The following is a 24,540-nucleotide window of genomic DNA, read 5'->3' on the forward strand; positions in this document are numbered from 1 at the left end:
TCAAAACATTTTTTTTCTGCGTCTGCTTCTTCTGATTCGAGTGGTTAGCTTTGTTTGTTTATTACCCAGAATGCATTGAGCTCTACGTCTCGTCCTCCCACCCCGCCCGCGGGAAAGATCGTTTGTAAACAAACCGAGGCCCGGCAGTTCAAGGGGACCAGAGATCTCTTGTTAGCTCCAGTTCAGAGTTCCTGGGAGATTTCACGTCGCCCAAATGAAACGTTATTTCCCTGAGGAGACTCTGGTCCGGATCAAACAGGGGAATGTGAAAGGGTTCTCTTTGTCCACTGCTAATGAAGATCTGTAAACGTGGGTCAGTTTGGGTCTTGTATAGAATAATGTCTCACTTCAACAGCAGGGGAGGCGTCATGATAAAATGAATTATTCTCCGGATATTTGAGCTGTGTATCATCCAGGTCTGTATGAATATATGAAATACACGTCTGAAACAAAGGATTTAAATCAGGTCTTAAGTGAGTGGCTGGAGAGTGAATCTCACCACTCAAATACTCAAATAATACAAATATCTGCTCATCCAATCACACGATGAAGCTCAAACGGAGCACGAGGATGATGAAGAAAGGTGATTTAAGTGACTTTGAGTCTGAGTATTTGACAAACTGCTTATCTGCTGGATCTCCACTCCAACCATCTCCAGGGTTTCCAGAGAACCAGAAGATCTCCAGTGAGCAGCAGTTCTCTGAGTCAAGAAGATGTCAGAGGAGGATGGACAGACTGGTTGGAGATGAGAGAAAGACAACAGGACCTCAAAGAACCTGGATCCAACCTGCAGTGTGCAGAAGAGTCTCTGGGAGCTTCAAGGCCACCAGAACTGGACCAGAGGAGGTCTGAGGAGTCTCCACCAGAACTGGACCAGAGGAGGTCTGAGGAGTCTCCACCAGAACTGGACCAGAGGAGGTCTGAGGAGTCTCCACCAGAACTGGACCAGAGGAGGTCTGAGGAGTCTCCATTTCTGCTGCCTCATTCAGTCTTTGTTGTAAACCCCTGGAGAGGTTGGTTCCATCCAGCTTGGTATCAACGATTCTGCTGCTGTGATGTTCTGGAGGAGAGTTTCTTCTTATTATTATGGACTGAGCAGGTTGAAACTCCACAGTCTACCTGAGGATGTCCATCCCTTCTTGACCACAGCGGACCATCTTCTGATGGAGACTTCCCGCTCAGAGATCACGCCATCTCAACTGCTTTCTGGAGCATGACGACGAGTTCTCTGGACCTCCGCCGTCACAGATCTCAGTGTAGCAGAGCTCCTCCGGGAGATGGAGGAACAGGACTTTCACATCATGGATGTTCAGACCAATAATCTTCAGCTACTGTGTGAAATTCTGAGGAGTGTTCACAGAACCATGTTCAGTCTCCAACCTGCTACTAGCAAGGTGTAGCTAATGAAGGGGCGGGTGAGGGTCTTTGTTGAAGCGTTAAAAGTTCAGGTTTTGGATGTTCTTCGTGTTGGATGGTTTTGTTTTCGTCAACCTTCACTGTGTGACTTTTGATCTGAACTTTAAGAATTCTACAAATGTCAAAGAGCGATTAGTAAACATGGACGCAGAGGAACCGTCCGGAGGACTGACAGCACGGCGTACTCACCGGAGGAGGGGGGCGGGCAGGGGGAGGCGGCGGCGGAGGGTCTTTGATGACCTGGATGAAGAAAAAACAAAGGAGTGTCAGCAGAGTCCACCAGGACACACACACACACACACACACAGAGACTCTGTCAGGCCGCCACGGAGGAGGCTGACAGGAGTCGTTGGTGACAGGTGACTGAGCCACACGGAATCGACCCGGGGCTCCTCCGGTGGTGCAGGCTGTTGTGAGGCTGCGCCGGAGCCCCATCGCACCGCTGACTACTGATTACAAGGATTCTGCTTGTAAACCAACATCAGGGGCCCCCGTGTGCAAAATAAAGAAAAGCTGAAAATCAGCTTGTTGACAGGAGAGTCTTTAGGGCGAGCGCCGCTGCCCGTTTAGCTCTTAATTAATTGGATGGGGTTCAGTGCTCCCGAGCAATCCCCCCAATCATAAAGTCCTAAGGAGTTAATTAGCTCCAATGAGATACAGAAGAGGGAGGCTTGGGCTCTGCTCCAAGCTCCGTCTGAATGGAAGACGAGCAGCGGCGCAAAAACATGCAGAAAATGTGTAAAAACACACACGACCGATCCGGCGCGACCCCCCTGCCTCCACCCCCCCCCCCCCCCCCCCCACCCCCCCCACCCGAGTTTATGACAGCCACCTGAGCAGCAGGCTGTCCACAATGTGATCCCGCTCAAGAACAAGATGCCTGGCCCCCTCCGACTCTCACATGTGCACCGCCAAGGAAGAAAAACCTGACGGGGACGTTTGTCAGGCCTCAGTCAAGACACCACACATACTGGCGTCAAACAAGTCCTCGCTCACTGGACTGAGGGGACGCCGCGGCTCAGGGGAAAGTGCTGCGACGAACGTAGTCTGAAACCAGGAGCGGCGCTGCACGATATATCACACACACACACACACACACACACACACACACACACACACACACACACACACACACACACACACACACACACACACACACACACACACAAAGCTCACAACCACTGGACATGTCAACATATCAACCAATCAGATGAGAGCAACTAACTGTCAACATCAAATCAAACCTGCGGACGACCGGAGAAAACAAACATTTACTAAAACTGGAGGAAACTTCACACACACACACACACCTGGTGGAAACAAGAAAATCTACATGGGTATTAGAGAAAGAACACTGTTATTTGGAAGGGCAAAGAATAAACACAAATTAATTTATTACCTCGGGAACATATGAGTAGTTTAAAGTGAATTTACTGAACAGTCAACCAGCAGTGATCGGAGGGGAACTGCAGAACACCGATGTGATTACGACACAAACTTGTAACACACTGACATTTTCATTCAAAGGTAAATAACCAATATATTTCAGATATACCTCCAGGAATATTTCAGATTTAAGCAGGTTTTTTGCCAGTCGAATGTCTTTCTGCACTTTTATAATACACACTACCGACTTGATGGTTGAAATCTTTATAAACAAAACTTTTCCCAGCATTGTACACGTTGTGATTACTGTTCGATACTGCTGGATTCTCCTCACTGAGTTCCCGGTTTGCTTTAACACAGCTTGTTTCTTCATTACTAATCAAGGAGAGAAACAAGCAATGCCTGTTTTGTATTTTACAAAAAAAAAAAAAAAAAAAAAAAAGGTTCAGGGATGAAAAACAGTAATGTAATTCGGAGATATTATCTATAATAGCAGCTGTCTGATTCACTGTGGAGCTAAAACACACCATCAGACACTCTGCATATTGTTGTCATTAAAATAATGAAAAACTATCAATTAGGGTTAATTAATTGCTCGTTGACACACAAACGGTTGCCAGCAAATCCAGTGAAAGTCTATTGGTGGCCTCTCCATGCGCTGATTAACATCATTTCAGCCACACCTTACGTTGGAGGGATTATCTCTTTTTATTTAGTAATTACGGAGCAGATTTCCCGCTCATGTTGTGGGATAAATATAGCATTATACAAATGACGGGCCTCTGCTGCTCTTTTCCAGCCATGTGACGGACAGATGTGAGGAGGGCACTCTGCGATGCGCTGGCATAATTAAAAACTAAACCGCAGGACACTTTGCCATCTGACATGAGCACCGGAGGCTCGACACGCACCGCAGCCACTAACCTATCGGAGGCACTCAGGCCCGCATCATCTCCCCAAATGTCATGTATCAGGAGGTCTGTGGTGAAGCTCCGGTGGCTGGGAGTGCATAAACTATCAGACGCAGGAGGAGTGTGTTCTGGGCTTTGATTGACAGCCATCGTCTGAGCGATCGGCATTCAGGACCTGTGCATGGAATAATCAATCAGGGGAAACTTTCTGTTCCTGAAGATCAGTTCTTTGACCCGCAGACCGTACATGTTGATGATGAGGCTGAAATCAGCTGAAAAGATCTGGTTTGAATAAAGTTTGATTCACTCAAACACGTCAAAATGGCGTTTTGACGTTAAACTACCTGATGTTACCACAATTTATAGAGAGAATCAATCTGTAAATTAACATTTCTAATAAAAAAAACTTCACCACGCTGGTGTGTAAACAGACGGAAACAGCTGCCTTCACTTTCTAACGTAGCACCTTTTAAATAAAAATAATAATACCCTTCTTTGTGAGTTCATCATTGAATTTTATGCATGCAATTACTCAGACTATTATCATTATTATTATTATTATTTTTTTGTAGCAGTAGTATTAGTAGTAGTAGTATTGTAAACACTGAATGATGTGATACTTGAACTGTATTTTCACTTGAATTTCTTTTCAGACATTGTAATATCACACGGATAAAAGGATAAATAAATCAAATTTAATAAAAATGTCCATTCCTGACTTGTTTGATTTGAATCCTTCTACATTCTGAAAGAGATGTGCAAAAAAAAAAAAAAAAAAAAACTGATGACACACTGCAGCTTGATGACCTGCTGGCAACGGACCATGTGGGGAGGCAGAAAAGGATTGTGGGAAAGAGGCTGGGCAAATTTGTCTGTGTGTGTGTGTGTGTGTGTGTGTGTGTGTGTGTGTGTGTGTGTGTGTGTGTGTGTGTGTGTGTGTGTGTGTGTGTGTGTGTGTGTGTGTGTGGCCTCATCCCAACTGCTGAAACTGGGCAGACTGGGGGTTTAAATATTAACAAGACACACATGGCCTTCCTCTTCTGCTGCCTCCCTTGATGGAAAGCAACAGCAGCTCTCTTCACCAAGACAAACATGTCCTGGGCCAGACATGCTGCAGGGGGTTTACATTTTAATGCCTTTGTTGGTTTTCCAAAATATGCTTCCATCTCACACTGGATGGGATCCCTCCAGGTCCACAAAGCCAGGTGACGTCTACCGTTTGAGGGGTGGTGTGAGTGAGAGGGTGAGGGGGGGGGGGGGGGGTGTGGGGGTGGCCTTATTAGATCTCAATAGAAGGCAGCAACACACAGAAAGAGGATGGTGCGCACCATCTGTAGCCCCTCTCTCACAGCCCCGCATGATGATCTGCTGTGGATCCTTTTAAGTGGTTAACAGGGTGAGGCTTACCTCCCCAAAGGGGCCGAACCCGGGGCGTGGGGGGGGGGGGGAGGTGGGGGGTCTTCTAATGACTCCCCAGCCCAGGACAAAACTTAAAAAAGGCAAGAGAAAAATGCTAAATAGACTCCATCGCATGAATTCAGCAGAGACGGATCAATTTAAATCCATTAGTTAAATACAACCTTCACTTCACGGATGAAAGGTGAAACGACGTTCTGCAACAGATGAATTTCTGAGTTAACTAATGGAAAAGCAAAATATACAGTATATTATTCAGGGTTTTATTCAAATTCATCAAGTATTGTAATTTGATGTCTTACCAGCCATTTGGATTTATTGTTTTTAATTCTCATCTCTGGACCCAGAGCCGACCCTCTGGAAGGCCACTTCCAGCACACGGGCCACACGTTTGACCACCCTGCACTACTGGAACAGTTAGTTTTTAGGATAATGCAAATTAATTTTTTTTTCTATGCTTGAAGCATTTAAAAGGCAGTTTAAGCTGGATTTTCTTTAAATATCAAGCTCAGGAATGACCAGATTAAAACTCCCTGTGTTCCCTTAAAGAACAGTTTAACTCACAAAGTCTCCTCTGAAACTGACATCGCTGATACTGTGATCAGTTTTGAGAATTACTAGTTTGTGTTTTGTTGCTTTAATTGGACAAGCTTTACTCGTAGTATGTACAGGATCAGGCAGAATAAGTTCAGCCTCTTCCCTTTGGTCACTGATTATACGAAGGATGTTGTTGCATTGAAAAAAATAAGTTGACAGAAAGCTTCCGCTGTCTTGAAGGTGAAGCTCTCGATGTTGGAAGGTGGTAAAGTTTGGTGGGATGTTTTCTGCCTTGAGATCCCCACTTTACTACTTTCTTAAATATATATGTATTAAAACATCATTTTGAAATCCTGATTCATGCTTTTGTCACGACACGGCTGGACTATTGCACCGCCCTGTACACCGGCATCAGTCAGTCCTTACTGACACGCCTGCAGCTAGTTCAGAACGCTGCAGCGCGCCTTTTGACTGGCTCACGAAAACATGATCATGTTTCACCTATTCTCTCTTCTCTGCACTGGCTCCCAGTACAATTTAGAATTGTTTTAAAAATTCTGTTATTTGTTTTTAAATGTCTTAATGACCTTGCCCCTCGTTACCTGTCCGACCTGCCCGTGTCGTACTCCCCAGCACGTTCACTCAGGTCAGCTGACCAAGCGTTGCTTTCGGTCCCCCAGACGCATCGCAAACTCAGAGGAGACCGAGCGTTTTCTGTGGTTGGTCCCAAACTGTGGAATGAGCTTCCTCTGTTCATTAGACAGGCTGACTCCCTTCATGTTTTTAAATCACATCTCAAAACATGCATGTTCTCTTTGGCTTTTAACCAGTGTTGAAGTTGACTTTTACTGCTATAAGTGTATTCTGTGCTGCCACTGTATTGTTGTATTTATAATTGTATTTTTATATTGTTGTACAGCACTTTGGTCAACTGAGTTGTTTTTAATAGTAAATAAATAAATTGGATTGGATTGGATTGGATGTATTTATCCAGATCAGAGTCAAAGTCCACATTCACTCATTTGGTGTTGTGACTGAATCTTTTCGTTCAGAGTTTTTATACGAGTCCTTCATGGACACAGACGTAAAGCGCTGGTAATACAAACACAGTTATTCTGGTTTTGACATGGTGGATCGGTCTGTGATTACACATAAAACAGCTATTTAATATTTAGTAATGACTTCCGTCCCCAGGTGGGCTTGAAATGAGTCTTCTACAAACAGATAGCTTCCATACAATCTGGCGCATTTCCTCATTTCCCAGTTAATCTGCTGTGTTCAGCGCTTTAGTTTGTGTTCGGCCCACAGTCCCATGGGTTCTCAGACGTGATCGCGTGAAGCCTTCAGCCTCGCATCTCCACGCGCTCTGCGGTAGGGCCGGTTAAACATGTGGTAATGGAGGTGAACGACCACTTCCTGTGTCCGCTGTGAACCACAGATTCAGCCTGCGCTGGATCATAACAGGTTTACGTGGTGGTCAGAAGAACAGGAGGAGATAAAGCTTCCCTCTGGAAGCCCTGCTGAGCTGCACCACTGCTCTAACTGGCCGGGAAAACACTCACCACTTTGCAGCAGAGGGGCCAGAACCACCACATGAGGGCCAGAGCCAGTAGGATCAGGAGCACCAGGAAGACCACGGCCACCACCAAACCGTTGGACTGCGGGAGGAGACCACAGAGGCCATGTCATTTAAGAGGAAACATCTTCAGCTTTAATGCAAAGAAGAATTAAGATCCTGCCTGAGGGGTGATTGAGTTTACATGCGTTCTACAGGTGATCAGAATAAGACCGCCTGTGCGTGTTCTCCATGGCGTGAGTGGATGAAGCTCTGATCCCTCACCGCCACAACATCAAATATGACACCAGTTGGAGCATATTACACTGCCACAGCAAACAAATCAGAATTTCAGCAGCTTAGCGAAAAAACACCAAACCAACAGAATACATACACATGTCGAGGCGGAGATGGTGTATGCACTGGAGATGAAGGACTTCCCATGATTCAGGCTGATGAGAACGTCCATGGTCCTGCAAATAGAGGATTTCAATGTGTTCAACTGCAGACGGGTGTTTTAGTTTCCAGCGGTGGACGGTTCTGTCATATGTTCCAGTGGAGACTGTTGGCCTGTGATTAACAGAGTGTGACGTCTCTGCTGGTGGAGGAGAAGAGGAGCTGCACGGGGGTGCAGACTGACCTTTACGTGGCTGAACTCAGCAGACAGTCCAAACCGTGGACAGACCAGGACAGACTGTGGTGAGAGCTCTGACCATCATTTTCTTTTTCACACGGAGCACAAACTGCACGTTTTATCAAAACGTCTCTCACATGATCCCCAATGTGATGAAAAAAAACATCTAAAAATACTTTTCTAGACGTATTTCAGGAGTAAAGCTTCGACCTAAACGTGTTCAATTTGATAACTAGAGCTACACTCGGTAGAGCGCAGACCTTCACCAACGCCACATTTGTTTGGGGAACCCAGTTAGCATCGCTAGCATGATAGCCGTTAGCTCATATCGATGCTAACGAGCTAGGTCAGGTAGCTACATCACTGTGAGAAACAGTGAGCAGGGAGCATCTCCATGGCAACAGACGCTGATCTCCTTTCATCTCCTCCATGAGGTGCCTCTCCTCTCTCATCCACTTTGTATGGGACATTTTTTTTCCGCAGTTTTTTGGGATTCATTCATAAAAGTTGTTAACGTCCCAAAATCTAATCGAGTGGTCCTTAGGGGATGAGAAATCATTCCAGGAAATGTCATAGAATTCGGGTGAAAAGTTTTTGCGAAAAGTTGGTAAAATACATACATACATACATACATACATACATACATACATACATACATACATACATACATACATACCAATAAATACACAAATCTTATTACATCGGGAGGATTTTGTTGTATGAACATACAGTATGTAAAAATAAACCGACACAACAAAATCAAACTAATTAATTTTTTTCTGGTTTATTTATCGAATGAAATTACATTAAAATCTTGTATCAAACACTGAGTTGTAAATAACTAATGACAAAATCTCAGATGACTTACTTCAATGGAGTCCATCACAGAAAGTGAGCGTTGTTCTAAACATTGATTACAGCGTTATCTTCATCCTTGACTTTCAGCTGCTGCCATTGTGAGTCCACGAGGAGTCAAGAAGATTCTCTAAAACATCTTGTTGGGCTTTCAGTGACAGAATTAAGAGCTAAGCTGTGTTTTAACAAGCAAACGCTGCAGAATGAGTCCGGCAGCCAATTAGGACTCCACTCAGGAAAGAGCACAACAGGTAGAAACCAGGAAACGCTCTCATTATCGGCGGTAAAGTAGCCTGATGAGGGCTAACAAAGCTGCTGAACTCCTATGACTTATTTAGAAGGAGAAATGCGGAGGCCAAAATGGACGCAATTAAAAGCCTAATGATGAACGGCACCTCAATTTCCATATGTCCATTATGCACAATCCAATTACTGCAGGTTTAATGAGATTTCGGGATATGGACGGGATGAAACGCCTGAAATCCTCCAACACAAAGAAAGAAAAAAAAAAAAAAAAAAAACGTGAAAAAGAAGTAGCTGAGTGGTATTGTGTGAGGGGCCAGCTGTGAGTGCAGGCAGTGCACGGGGAGGCCTGCTAAAACCGCTGCTGTGGAATAATAACAAGAGCGCTCTCTTTGCTTTGGATTGTGCCTCAGGCAGTGCCTTGGGCCACTAATTCTCCTGTGGTTCTGAACAGATGAGCAACCACACCATGCGTCCATTACTATGCACTGTATTCTTTATATTCCAAACTGACTTGTTTGCAACTTATGTTATTTACCACACTAAATATTTTAAAAACAGGATGCACTTCTACACTTTTCACTGACTTGTTCAATGCACAACTTTACTCGTTCAAGCCTGCATTTCCTTCTTTGAACGTTGCCTTGTTTTTATTACATATTACCTCCGACTCATTGGGTGAGACACAATAGACAAGAGAGAAACATAAGAAAACCAGGGCAGGACTGAAAAGCAGAGAAGGCTTCCAATATGACATACCACCAGGTGTACTTAGTTTTCCTGGAAGAAGAGGAAGGAATATGTTGTGTACTGTATATCCCTTCAGTAGGACGGTGGTAATTATTGCTTTCGGTCAATGGAACAAAGACTTACGAAGATTTGAAGTATGAAAGTAAAAAATGTACGTACAAAAAACATTCAGATGTATGAATCTGTGCATGAATCCATGCACATTTCCTCTGTACGTCTCGATCAACGTGGATTTGAGTGCTCATATTGGATTACCCGACTCCTCCCCGTCCACCGCCCCCATTTAAATACACAAATCATATTTAAACTGTCTCTGTGCCTGAGATTCTCTCTGCAACATCAAGAAACCAGAACAAAATGAGTAAGATGTAAAAAAAGAAAACTTCAGAGAAAGCTTCCCATCACACTATTGTTGAAAATGAATGCATAAGTGCACTGGGGAACAGGAGAGCCTGATTAGGACATTTCACACGTTTGGGGTTATTAACATAAATACTTTGCACAGAGACAATCAGGGATTTATTAGAAAGATCGGAAGCTGTAGTTTAACCATTGTAATGGCATATTATGTGTATATGCAATGAAAGATGAGATTTCTTGTGTACGAAGATAAAGTGTGCACAAAGGTTTAAAGTGTGTGTGTGTGTGTGTGTGTCCTAAATTTTGTTTGTAGTTTTCAGTGCATTTTTTTCTATATTTTTTAGTTCCAAAAAATTCTAATGTCGTTAGTCAACAGAGAAATGTGTCACCAGGTACATGCTAAAGTTCTCCCTGTATGCGGATGACAGTGTCATAAATGGTAGGAAATCTTCCCTTTGTTAGATTATAACAAACATTCTCTGTTGTTGTTCACCTTCTCACATGTGAGCTGAAAAACCTCAGACTGTAACCGTAGAGCTCATGAGCAGAACTACATAAAGACTGAGCAGTTTCACTACTTACAAGAACAATACGTCGTTTTCCACCAAACACAAAGAGTTTAGTGTCACTGAAGCATAACGTGCTGAAATGTTTAACGTCGAAAGCCGTCATGTCTTTCCCTCCACTGGCCTCTTCCTGTGACTGTGTCCGGTTTGTTTATCTTAATCTAAAGGACTGAATCTAATCAAAATAAATGAATTGAATGGAAGGAGCCAGAATCTTCTCCGTAGATCTGAATAATCTTTGTTTCTGAATGTGATGCAGCTCATAGTGACGGTGTGTGCCTGTGTGTTCAGCTGAGTTATTCTCCAGTCCTTGCATGTTAACTAAGTGCAGGAGCTGAATGGGTGAGGGGAGAGGCTAATTTAACTGACATCCCCAATAGATGATAATGGTGGGCAGGTTGTTAATCTAGCTGGAGGTGTGGACTCAGCCGTGTCAAGGTGGAAAGCTCCCAAGCGAGTTACATTGATGAACCCACATCGTCCTTTTCTTTGACAACGCTGGACATTCTTCACGCCGACGCAACCCGACCATTTCCTTCCTCATCGAGACATTTCCTGCTAATTAACCAAGTTACCGTTGAGCAAGCAGAAGCTGCTTCGGCATGGAGGCATAACACATACATCATCCTCTCCTTGTCACGCTCGTTACCAACAGACTTACTGCCTGTTACACATGTATAGAGCTACTAGGTGAGTAAAACCAGTTTAATGCTTTCTTTCATTTTGGCAGAAATATTAGTGCCTCACCAAAAATATTAGATTAGCCCAGATTTTCCATATGAGTACTATGGAGCTCTGGGTTAAGTTTAGAAGACACGTCTATAATCACAGGACAGACTGCAGACTGAAGCCCCCTGCATACTCCCATAAGAACAAGAAGAAAAGTTCGGCTGTGACGTCAGCCAGCTGCCCAAAAAAATTATTATTTTTACATTTTCAACTGCACAGCTAATTTCTCACTTCAAATGTTTTCGGAAATACATTTCAATAAACTGTTTCAGTAATAAAAGAGACAGTTTGTGTCCGAGCCGCCATGTTGGTCCGGTTTGAACCACAAGAGCCGACAGCTTTGAGTGATGCGTTCAGGTGCATCACGTAACTCCGCACTCTGCACACGGCCGGTTGGCCCATCCGAACCACATTTCTTCAGCCAGAGGGAAGGAGCAAAGGAGAGTCAAAGGAGTCGCATGTTACTCTTGTGAGACAGTATTTATACACACATACATGGCGGCGAGAACCACAGGGTATCCCACAATGCACCGCGGTGGAATTCCATAACGTCATCGTGAATATAGTCTATTTGAGGTCTGCCAGACCCGTCAGAGTGCGAGGAGAACTCCAGGAGGGCTGCGGGAAGTTTTATGGGACAGAGATGTTTGGGTTTCTTTGCTTTCCAAACTACCACTTCAACATCGTGGGGATTAAAAGCTGGAGCAGCGAGAAAATGGATGGATGGACGGAGGTAAAATGAATGTCAACCATCACATTGCTATGTGTTCTTCTGAACACGAATGAAGGTTGAGGCTGCAACAATAGGAGGAAAAATCACTTGAAGATTCTGAGAATGACCTCTGTTATATAAGTTAAATAACAGAGCTCTACATACCTCCAGCTCTACATTGTGAAAGTCCATCAGAATGTAAACCCGCTGTGACACTAACCTTTGGTGAAACGATACAGCTGCAGCGGCTGACAATGGCGTCGCTAATGGGCTTCAAACTTCCCTTAAAGATGTAAAAATTGAGGAGGCTGAATAATTCACCGAGGAGCATATGTGGCTCCTGTCAGCGAGCATCCAGAAGTCATCAGTCTGCAGAAGTTCTGAGAGGACGAGGGACTGCAAAGTGACAGGAGGGAGATGACCTCCTGAAGCCTGGGGACCACAGGAGAAGTTTCACTCCAAAGTGAGACATCCAGCATTCATGAGAGATGATATGAAAACATCTGATCGGTGCACGGCAGTGGAAGAGAGCCGTGGCTTCATCACCTTCACTGCACATTTCATATCCCCAACATCGGCCAACCACACAAGAAGAGCTCTGACATTAGAGATCTCTGATTGTCATAAACCGCTTGGAAAAAAAAAAAAACACTCAGCAGATACGCACACTTTAAGAAATGCATCAGTCGGCATCTTTTTTTAATTTGTCTAAGTGACACTGTCACTGTGGAGAATCTCAGATGAGTTTACATTAGTGCCGATGGCGTGGGCAACCTGCACGTCTGAAAAGCGCCATCAATCTGAAAATGATTTTGGGGTTTTAGATCAGCATCTGCTCACAAGTAGACATCCTGTTTGGGAATGGATTATTCATCATGCGCTCTGTGCTCTTTAGACTAAAATGAAAGGGTGAAGGAGGACCGCCTATTGAGCCACATCTACTGTGATAGAAAGTTGGAACGAGTACCTGGTTCAAACCACTAACTTCACTACATATATCAGTTATTATTATTTGAGGATCCACCTCCACTTAACCGGTTCACCAAATGATTGACCTGGAGCATTGTTGAGCTGATACTGTGAAAACAGGGACGTCCACCCTGGACAGGACACCGGCCCATCGCAGGATCAACACTTCAAATCTTATAATATATGAATGACACGCTTACAAACTTATTGTAAATAAAGTACTGTAAAAATCAATGTTGCCTAGGGAACACTGGCCCACTGAGCAACGAGTGGTCCAAATCACGTCTTGAAGACGTCATTTCCATACCTCCGAAAGACGTCTTCAGGGAAGCCAGAATGAAAGTGTTTTGTACGTCTTTGCAGGACATATCATGGAGGTCCTGTCTGGACGTCATATGAACGTTAAAACAAGACCTCTGGATGACATGACACAAGGAAAACATAAAATAAAAATTGTGACCACACCTGGACTGGAACACTTATATATATGAGAAGCTTGAGGAAATGACGTCTCAGCAGGAAGTGTCACAACCAGCAAACAAATCACCTTCAGTACTCGCTGCTAAAGCTGGATGTGGGGGTCACATGTCACAAAGCATTGTGGGAATGATCCACTGACGGGAGGATATTCATAAAAAGTGACCATGTTGACTTGGATATTGGGACGACCATGACAGTTTGTAAAGCTCTTCTGTTGGCCTGCTGGAGCAGATGCAGCGCCCCCCCACCCACCCACCCCTAAGCAGCGTCGGGACAACCCCTTTAATTATTAACAAACAATTAGCATTAGCCACCGTACCTGACGACTCCCCTTCCAGATATGTCCCGCTCTCCGCCGGTGTTGTGAAAACACCAGGTGAGGACATGCTGCTGAAAAAGCAGAGCCACTTAACCTCCTGATCAGCACCCCAGCAAGGCCACCGGGTCTCTTAATGGGAATACGTGGGTGGTGGGGGGTGGGCCTCAGCAGATGCCAGTGTGTCAAGACTGATGCCACAGCTGTCCACACAGATGATGCTTCCTCTGTGAGTGCTCACACACAGCTGGTTGACCAACTGAGGACACTGTGGTTCCTGGACACTGAGGCTAAATGTGAAGCTGTGTGCTTCAGGTCCCTGCAGACCAGAAGCTGCAGCTGAGCACCTCAACCATAAAGACAGCTGTATAGAATATACGCTCTCCTAACAATCCACATTCACAACTTCTCAAATTCAAAGCAATGTTTTCTGAGGAAGAGGAGGAGGAGGAGGAGGAGGAGGCGGAGGAGGAGGAGGAAGCCCCATGTGGAACAGGAACATGGTTAGAAGGGGGACGGACGGTGGAGCAAATGTGCAATGAAATGGCAGTTGTTGTTCGGCTGAGTAGAGCCGTGTTACAGGAGCACCCTGAGTGCCGGCAGCGGTGATGGAGCAGAAGGGGACAGATGGATGGAAATGGAAGTTTCCGGGCTCCAGAGTTCCATGCAGGTGGTCTGGGGTGCAGGGATTGTCACTGGATGGTGAATTATTTAAATGGGAAGTGTGGAAAAGGGAACGGCTGCATCTGTCGCACATCCTTTTTAAAGCCCCTCCAGCAGATGTGTTTACTCACCATCCGTACCAGCTAACTACTTAATGGGTCACCGTCAGCAGCCAAGAGTTAATTAAGCAGGCTTTTTGCAAATGGCGAGCACGTAACATCAGCGTCAGCTCGGGTCCTGTGAGGCCGCCGGCGGCTCCGAAGACCCGCGCTTTACGGATGCAGTTGCTCAAGTTAATTCTGTCCAATCCTTGACGAGCTGGTTGTGAGACACGAGATCTCGTTCGGCTCTCGTGACTCTTAATCAACACACCAATGTGACAGAAAAGCGGAAAAACGGGACTTTTTCCTGGATCTTAAGCTGAGGATGATATAACCAGCAACATGGGCAACCTTTAGTGAATAGTCTGCAGCATGTAAGCAAAGATTTTACACATTATTTCTATTTTGCACAAAGTAATTTCCAACAGCATTCAATGGGGAGAATTCATCCTGGCTGTAAAAACAGCGCAAAAAGAGGTAGAAAAAAAAAAAGGAATTACACAAAGTTATGTTATGAAATCAAAGGTTTCCCCTCATTTTTCCAGCAGTACTGAACATCTTTTAACAGATTTGTTCGACAGAGACGTATCATAATGGTTTGGTGCTGCTAGATCTACTATCAGATGGAGACAGCTTCACATTTCATGACAAACAAGGAAATTCTAAAAATGAGATTTTTCTTTTGTTTTGGAACTTTTCGCGTCCAACGATAAAAACGTCCTGTTTAAAACGGCTTCCAGCCAGAAGATTTCTAATCACTAAGTCCCTGCACATGCACACTTATAGTTGCAGTTCTTCTTCTGAATTTAACTCCTTTGACCAGATACACATTTATCATCTAGATTGTCGTCCATACTGGGCGTCTGCACGTGAAAACGATCACAGGACGCAGTAAACTGTGGGAATGTTTTGACCAAACCTTTCTGTTTAGGCTTTGAAAAGTTATTTTTCATTTTAGTGCTGAAATAATTATCGGACAGAATATAAAATATCTCCTACTTTAAAATTCATTCGCACCGTTTTCATTAAATATCAACGGAATGGTCCAATTCTATCTGATTGCAAAGTGAAAATGATTTGAGCTGAACAAATCTGTTTCCAGTAAAATATAGAGAAACAAATGGAAAACAGTTAAGATCAATATATTCCGGAACGATCACGTGACGATGGAGACCTGAAAATATATTCGCAAACAAATAAAAAGGTTGGAGAAACCAAACAGGACATGTGTCTGTAATAAAGCAAAGAAGTGCCTCGCTCGGCTTGTGGGTTTATTCATCCTTCACTTTTACAGTCGAAGGTAATGATTTTGTCTGCATGTATTTATTTTATGTATGTATGTAAGTATGTATGTATGTATTTTACCAACTTTTCGCAAAAACTATTAACCCGAATCAATTGAAATCTTCAGGGATGATTTGTCATCATCCAAGGACCAATCGGTTAGATTTCGGTACGTTAATGGCAAACCGATTCCGAATAAATCCCCAAAAAGTACAAAAAAAAAGGTCTCATAAAATGCCCCACGAGAGGAGGAGAGCAAAGGAGATCAGCGCCCGTTGCCATGGAGATGCACTGGAGGGCTGCAGCGGCCATTAGCCGTCTGCTAGCACACTGCTAACTCCACTCTCAGCCAATCACATGGCCACTCGCTCTGACGGTGCGTTCAAGTAACACAAAAGAACTGGAACCAACAGAACAGCATTTAACCTTAACAATGCAATAGTGGTGTAGGTGAAGGTCTGAGCTCTACCGAGTGTAGCTCTGGTGGTTTCTGTTTTTTATGGTTCATGATTGAGTCAGATGTTTTGAGACGGTCAGTTTGGTATTAAACAGAGCTAAACACCTGATTGTGGCTCTGAAACAAATAATAGAAAAAACTAAACGGTATTATGAGCAGATTGGTTTATATAAATGAAGGGATGAGCTGAGGTGAGTTCAGGTTGATTATATGAAACACAATCTCCTTCAGATCTAATAATCAAGACCTCGCTGATCCGATTGTACTCAGCAAGGACATTAAAATCTGTTGTTTCATCCAGAACGTTTGAGTCTGTTATGATTTGGGATTATAAAAGCTGCTGCAGGAATCTAACAATAGCAACACAGCCTCGGAAACAAGCATATTTACACTGCTTCCTTTCAGCCAGAGTTTTGTCTACAGTGTTTTTGTATCTGCGCTCTTTGCAGAGTCTTTACACTCCAGTTTCAACATACAGATGATTTATAGACTCAAGCATTGCTTATTTGCACAAAAAAAAAAACTCTTTCTCAGTGCAGAAGCTATGTTTCTGTTCGCCTCTACACATAAAAACCCTTGAGACTGAATCTCTTTACATGTTTGACTGAAATTCCACACATCTCCTGTTGTCATCCAGCCAGAATCCCCACTCCAGTACAAAGTCATCATTCTCCAATGAAACGTCTCCTCAGAAGACCTGAGACCTCTCTCGACATAATCCTGCCGGCTCCTTTAAAAACACTGCTGAGATTCCACAGAAAAACTAAGTTACTGCTGATAAAAATAAAGTTTTCTGTTCTTGTGAGCTGGAGTTTGTGATGGACGACAATAACCCGAGTAGTTTTAAGTTCATTTCAGCTGTTTTGTTCTTGAGAGAAGTCAGAATGAAAAGACGTTTATAAAAATATCGGAATGTTTTTCTTCTTGGAAAACTGTGTTTTTTCCTCCACGGCAACAAGTAAAATGACAGTTCGGGTTTTAGAAAGCAGAAGAGAATAAAAATCCTCATCATATCTGATCATCTGAAGTCATTGAAGGACCCGCCAACACTGAGGGACATTTTTGTGTTTGGATAATAAAGGTAAAGACGATTACTCAGCTCTGCAGTTGGATGAAAGGTGTTTCTAATGTTTCCGACCAGAGAGGGATGTTGTGATGCTTCGCCGTGTACTTACTGTCCGACATGCTGCAGCTTGGGGGCGGGACACAGCAGGTAGTCGTTACGCACGGTGCTCGGCTTGTGATCTGAAATACGAAGAACAAGTGGATGAAGTTCGGCTGCAGGAGGTCAACATGTTTTCATCACCACGTGTGTTTCTGATCAGACGTTTGTCACTGGAAACAGAAACCGAGATGAAAAACAGCAAAACTCGATTTAGCTTATGACTCAGATTCCTCTTTCTTTCATTCATCAGTTTAAAATTAGATCAAATGAAGCTGGACGGTGAGTCTTTCCTCGAGGGGAAATATTTCAGTTTAAAGTTCAGATTCAGATTTTTTTGCTGCTTTCAGGTCGCGGGCAGAAAATGACGACACTCATCTGTAAACACTGAATTATAATATCATATTTGTTTGATTGAATGAAGGTTAAAAAAAATATGTTTAAAAAAAAACACATCAATCTAATTTTATAAAAAAAAAAAAAATTTTAAACACTGAATTCTAACCCGTTTTTGTTTGACGATGTGGAGTGCAACTTCAGAGAAAATCATTTAAATTTGAAATTCAGTCTTCAAATCTGAGTTTCTGGTGACATAAGAAATGTTCCAAACTGTGGATTTGCAGGAACGTGAAAGATTAGTAAAGAATAGTTCTCATCTTACACTGATTATTTGATATATTTGATCGTTCATTCAACCTCCATTGTGACTGAATAACATTCCGTCACTACTACTTCACTCCACTTGGGCTGAACCGAGCACACAGTCCCATCAGCACTTCAGAACACAGATCTTTTAGTTTTCACATTTTGTCATCAAACTTCATCTTCAGACGTGGAGGTCAGGCTCATGACTGCTGTATTTTTATTCCGCTTGTCTGCATGAGGCCTCCAACTGATCAATAGGACTGTAGCATCTGCCTCACATATGCGGTGTGTGTGTGTGTGTGTGTGTGTGTGTGTGTGTGTGTGTGTGTGTGTGTGTGTGTGTGTGTGTGTGTGTGTGTGTGTGTGTGTGTGTGTGTGTGTGTGTGTGTGTGTGTGTGTGTGTGTGTGTGCGTGCGATGCTTGTCCATAATTATAAGGTGCCCCACTGTTAAAAAGGTCTGGACTGAACACATGCAGAAGCCAATGAGGGAATAAATAGCCCCAAGTGGGCGAATGTGAGACAGCCTAAACTGAGAAAGGACTAACAGGAAGACATCTGCTAATGGCCACTTCCTGATTGGGATGAAGTTTGTTTTATTTTTTTGAAGAGGGAAAAAAAAAAAATATGCTCAAGTATTTTAGTAATGCTGAGATGCTGAAAATCAAAAATAACTTGTCAGGATGGCAGCGCTGTCATTGGCAGTGGCTGATCCCGGATCCTCGGCCAAACGAAAGCTTTAAAAGACTGCCTGGCTCGAGGTGCCAAATCCCCGTTTATTCTGGAAAAAAGGATTTCTTAACAGAACAGACTGTGAGCTCAAAATAAGCCCGTTGACCTGCAGACACTAACTTCTCTTTCTTTCACTTTGAGAGCGTGGAGACGAGGTCCTGCCGGGACCGTTTGGGCCGGCCTCGGAACATCTCGCAGGACGTCCGGCCGCGCAACACACTTCACGCAGGTTCCTCAGGACGCATTTGAATTAAAGACAATGACAGCTTATAGAAACAACCCTCGGAATGATGGAGGAGTGTTTATGTTGGCAACACGTTGAATCTGCAGCCCCTGAACAGATGTACAGCTTCACCATATCCTTCACTTCTGCTCAAGTTTAGACGTATGTTTACGTTCCAGTTCAGCTTGAAGGAATTCATCTGGCACCGATACACGCTGGACACGGTTCCTCCTCACACGGTGTTTACACACGGTTCCTGTTCACAGCATCAGCACGGGGTTTTACCACTACACCAGCAGAGGATCCACTCAGAGAGACTGCGTTTGCAGTACAGAGAGTGGAGGTGTGGAACCAGTGAGGAACCAGTGAGGAACCAGAGTGGAACCAGTGAGGAACCAGTGAGGAACCAGTGAGGAACCAATGAGGAACCAGTGTGGAACCAGAGTGGAACCAGTGAGGAACCAATGTGGAACCGGAGTGGGACTAGTGAGGAACCAGTGTGGAACTAGAGTGGAACCAGTGAGGAACCAGAGTGGAACCAATGAGGAACCAATGTGGAACCGGAGTGGAACCAGTGAGGAACCAGTGTGGAACCAGAGTGGCACCAATGAAAAACCAGTGTGGAACCATTGAAGAATCAGTGAAGAACCAGAGTGGAACCAGTGGGGGCTTTTCCACCAGAAAGAACCAGGTTCTAGTTCAGGACCAGGGCCAGATTTAGCACCAGTTATTTGTCTTTCCACCACCAAAGCCCATCAGGGCCTATCAGGAGCTAAACGGGTGCTAATTCTCCCCCACATCGTTGCTGGGCCAGAGCGGAGCCAGAGCGAGACCAGAACGGAGCCAGAGCGGGGCCAGAGCGGGACCAGAGCGGTGACAGAGCGTAGCAAGAGCGGGTCCAGAGTGGGACCAGAGCGGTGCCAGAGCGTGGCAAGAGCGGGACCAGAGCGGGGCCAGAGCGGGACCAGAGCGGAGCCATAGCGGAGCGGTGCCAGAGCGGGGCCTGACATGTCATCAGCTGGGGGCGGAGTTATCGCCACCTACGAGGTGGAAGAGATGCATTTTAAAATCCACAGCGAACATCGCCAAAGCAAGATGGACGTGAAAAACAACGATGGAGCGACGAGGAGACACAATGTTTTCTCGCTGTTTGGTCTCAATCCGAGGTCAAACTAGACGGAGCGACCCGGACAGAACCGGTGTATAAGGGAATATAACGGGACGTGGCTGTGGCGGGGTACGTTAGGACTGTCGAGCAGCTCCTGAATAAACTTAAAAAATTTTAAATTATTTTTTTTTTAACCTTTATTATGCACATATTTTATTTTGTATACATTTTGTATACATCTCTGTGTTGTTTCAGTTTGGTGCTGTTAAATAAAAGTCTGTTGATTCCACAACGTCCTCTGAAGAGAGGACTTGTCCTTACATTTCAGGGCGTCCTGACATCACAGCTTTTACTGTACCGATGTCCATGTAAGTGTGACTGATAAATCAGAGCAGTAAAAATAAGTTATGTAAAACAATACCAGCAACATTTTGCAGAGTGGAAATGAAGAGCGGCCTGGTTTCCCATCAAAAAGCCTCAAACGAACAGGATCAGTTTTAAACTGAGACCCTCTGCAGGATGAAATGACATTTTTAACCCGCCATTGTCCTCGAACAAGACTTTTTAATGGGTACCTTCAAACTGCGGGTGGAAAGCGATGCTTCTGATGGGAGTGAATACTTCCAGCACTTACTGAAGATCTGCTCGTCGACGATGAAGCTGCACACGACTCCTTCGTTACTGCGGCCCACGGCGAAGCCGTTTCCTCTCAGCACGATGTCGAAGGTCTCTGGGGAATGTCAACACACGGGTGAGACGAAGCTACAGCTTCAAACCCCCGCTTTCGATCATGGTGAACTTTTTCGTCGCTCACCGTTCACGCACACGCTGGACGGCTCCACGCTCACGATCTCGGTGCACGACCGCTTCAAGATCTGCGGGGACGGGGGAGGAGACGGGGACGTGGAAATGAGAGCGTGATTGTGCGAGGGCCGCGAACAAACACGTCAAGTCCCGACCGTGATCAGCTCTGTCAGGTTTGTAAAAGCAGATCCGGGGGACGAACACCTGAGGAAACGTCTCCGAGAAGAAGCCGGAGGAAGGCGCCGAACGTAACGGCGGCGGCGGCGGCGGGGAAAAACAGCAGCTGTGTCGGGCCTTCATGGGGAAATTATGCAGGACTATTTACTATTCCACGGCTCCATTAGAAACCACCGGGTGCCTGCATTATCATATAAAGAGGCCGTGTATTGGCGGACTGTCACCCGGCTCCACTGCCCGCAATGATTCAATAAATCAACAAAGCTCCCAAACAACAAGCGGTAAAGAGAAGCATATTAACTGCAATACTCTCATTAGACGCCGGCGAAACTTCAGCGTGAGCCGTTATTAAAGATGATGGTTTGATGAGGGGCCGTTATTGAGGAGGAAGGCTGGAGATGACAGCTGGAAGGAAAAGGATCTGCTCCTCCTCCTCTGAGCCCCCCCCCCCCATCTGATTACAGCCGGGGCCAAAATACCAAGAGAAAAAAAAAAAAAAAAAAAAAGGGAAATGCTTGTTTTTGTGTTGAAGCTAAAAGAGATGGGAGGACCCCAGAACTGCTCCGATTTTCCATTACAGAGGAGTTACAGGCCCGTTTGGCCGCATAACAAATGTGTCACATGACTCCACAAACCGCAGCCTGCAAAGAAATATAGGTCAATCGAGACATCGGTCCACCCTGTTTCCTCGACACTTTAAAAACAACGTTTCTGTAATTTGTGCAGAAATGCCGCGACAAACCTTTTAATTAACCTCATATGCAGAGAGGAAACAATCCCGACAAATCCCTCAGCCGCGATGCAAAGTCGACCGCAGGACAAAAGCTTCATTCACACCACAAGTCCAACATCCCGGCAAAGTTTACAAAAACACACTCGTAATTTTTAACAGGAGCACAAGTGCTGTTTCTAGTTTATATACCGGGAAGGCTTTTTTTTAAGTGAGTCATAAAGACAAAAAAAAAACAAAAACAGCTCTGCTCTTCCTGTTGAAGCAACATTAAAACAGTGAATTTATGAAAAACAAGAGGATTTTAAAGAGGAACACACAGGCTGCTGATCGAGGAAACGATTACTGGACATTTCATCATTTAGCAGCAGGACGCCGCCTCCAGAAAAATGAGATCGTGTTGGGATTGTTCTTTTCTTTTCTTTGTAAATCTGAACTTCCTCGGGTTTAGTCAAAACGTCACTGGTTCCGAAGCGCGCGCGCGGGGGGGGGGGGGGTTCTGGTTCTGGTGTGCGGGAGCCGCAATAACGGTGGCGTTCGGATGAGATCTGTCCTCGTGTGTTTTGTGGTCCTGAGAGACGCTCCTGAAAACCCGCCAACCCGGCAGGAATGCGGGATTAGTAATCCGACAGGAATGTCCCCGGGTTCTTTCACGAGCTCTTTTCAGCGCCGCGTTCTGCTTTAATGAGACTTCAGGAGGTCACATGACTCCGTTCGAAGTTGATTTAGTTTTCCTGGAATTTCAAAGATTGTGGTATTTGTTTTGTTTTGTTTTGTTCTTCAGGAAATACAGCGTGTTTCTATCTTGACGGGTAAACTCAGAAATCTATTTATTTCAGGGCTGCAAATAATTTGTAATATTTATTATCACTGAGATGCAATATTCACATTATTCATATTGCATTTTGGGGAAAGCAGGTAAATAAGTGCTGCACATGTCACGCACATAATAATTAGAATGAAGCCGCTCTCGATGTGAAATCCTCCAAACATCTTCTGATTTAGAGAGCAGGGTTTTTAAAGAGAATAAACGCCGCAGTCTCCCGCCAACAGAAACACATCTCGGTGTTTGGCTCCGTGCTTCTGACAGCTTCTCTTAAACTCTGCTGGTCCGAGATGTTGGTCCAGCTCAAAGAGCTCCGCGGGCCTTCTGGCTCTGATCCACCTCAGACGTTTGGAATCCGGGGAAGCTGCTCAGCCTTAAAACCTGCAGCCAATCAGGAGGACGGGGGAGACGAGGAAACCTCCTGGAGGAGCGTCCAACGCCACTGGTTTCATCTTATCTGGGCTTTCGGGGGAAATAACAGCACGCTAATCCAGAAGCAACGGTCAAAATAAGTATGAACATTTAATTAATGTTAATTTTTTTTTTCTGTATTTTACTGAATATGAAAAAAAAATTTAAATTTAATTTTAAAGAAATCCTGGTGGTTTGTTGAAGCTCAAATAAAGCAGATACCTTGGAATTTGTGTTTTTCGTCTTTTCAGATCAACTGATGGAACACAAACGTCACAGTTTGGAGAGTCGCCGTCCCACTTCAACAATCTGAGCTGCTCCTTTTTATATTTTTAACAAACGACTCCTCAGTTAAAAAAAATATTTACGACATTTATCAAGTGAAATACGAAATCACTGATGTATTAATAAATACAAATATAAAACACCGGTTTTAATTCGCATCGTGTGGACTTGTGTGTAATTTACTGAAACAACATTTCACCCTGGACTTTCCTCATTTTAAGGACGATTTCAAACAAACAACAGCAGAACGAGTTTATCCGCCATTCGGTGTCTATTTCGCACTGAAGGTGGTTTAAAAACTGTTTCTGAACCTCAGCGCGACAGGAATCCTTTGACCTTTGACTGGTTTTCAAAATAAAATGTAAATAAAAAATCTGAAACATCAAATTATGCAACAAACACTGAATGTACCAAATATCACACGCCCGGGTTAAATAATCCTAAACTCAGAAAACCAGGAAGAACAATCACACACACACACACACACACACACACACACACACACACACACACACACTCACACACGCGCACACGCGCACACACACACGCACGCACACACGGGGACTAACTTACAGAGTTGACGATGCCTTTGAGAGCGTGGAAGCCATCTTTGACAGGAAACACATGGTCCTTAGTGTCCGCAATGTCAGCAAGCTGTTGGTACGGAGAGAAGGAGGGTAAACAGGCGAGCGGGCGGCTGATTTTAGAGCTTTCCTCTTTCTGACGGCGCTCCGTCTTTCTTTCGCATCGCGGGCAGGAGGAGACGCAGCAGATGGCATGACTGTAGCAAACACTTTGCTAAAGTATTAAAAAAAAAAAAAAAAAAAAATCGGCGAAGACAAACTGGGAGAAATTCTGCTTTGTTTTTGACTTAATAAGAGATTATTGCAGGATGGTTACCAATGGTTACAAAGAACAGGCCACCACTCTGGAAAAGAGACAGAAAGAAACTGTAAAACCGAAAGAGGAGAGCCACACTCACAAAAGAAGAAACACAGTTAACCAACAGCCTGAAGCTGCTCCGGCGCCATATATAGATTTATATACAGGCACGTACGCAACTACCTCCTTTATGACTCTGAACATACACACATATATC

General features: G+C 44.4%; 1 protein-coding gene across 1 annotated transcript in view; it reads right to left on the reverse strand.

Moving 5' to 3' along the window:
- antxr2a (ANTXR cell adhesion molecule 2a) overlaps window positions 1–24,540 on the reverse strand; it is a 73,849-nt gene that overhangs the window by 38,120 nt on the left and 11,189 nt on the right. The window contains exons 7-13 of the mRNA XM_080466591.1: window positions 24,015–24,095; window positions 21,023–21,083; window positions 20,843–20,938; window positions 17,516–17,585; window positions 7,616–7,694; window positions 7,229–7,324; window positions 1,606–1,656 (exon numbers count right to left, since the gene is read on the reverse strand). Of these exons, the coding sequence (XP_080322717.1) occupies window positions 1,606–1,656; window positions 7,229–7,324; window positions 7,616–7,694; window positions 17,516–17,585; window positions 20,843–20,938; window positions 21,023–21,083; window positions 24,015–24,095 (534 nt within the window). The remainder of the gene's footprint in view (window positions 1–1,605; window positions 1,657–7,228; window positions 7,325–7,615; window positions 7,695–17,515; window positions 17,586–20,842; window positions 20,939–21,022; window positions 21,084–24,014; window positions 24,096–24,540) is intronic.

The sequence above is a fragment of the Lipophrys pholis genome, assembly GCF_963383615.2.
Source record: "Lipophrys pholis genome assembly, chromosome: 7".
Lineage (NCBI taxonomy): Eukaryota > Metazoa > Chordata > Actinopteri > Blenniiformes > Blenniidae > Lipophrys > Lipophrys pholis.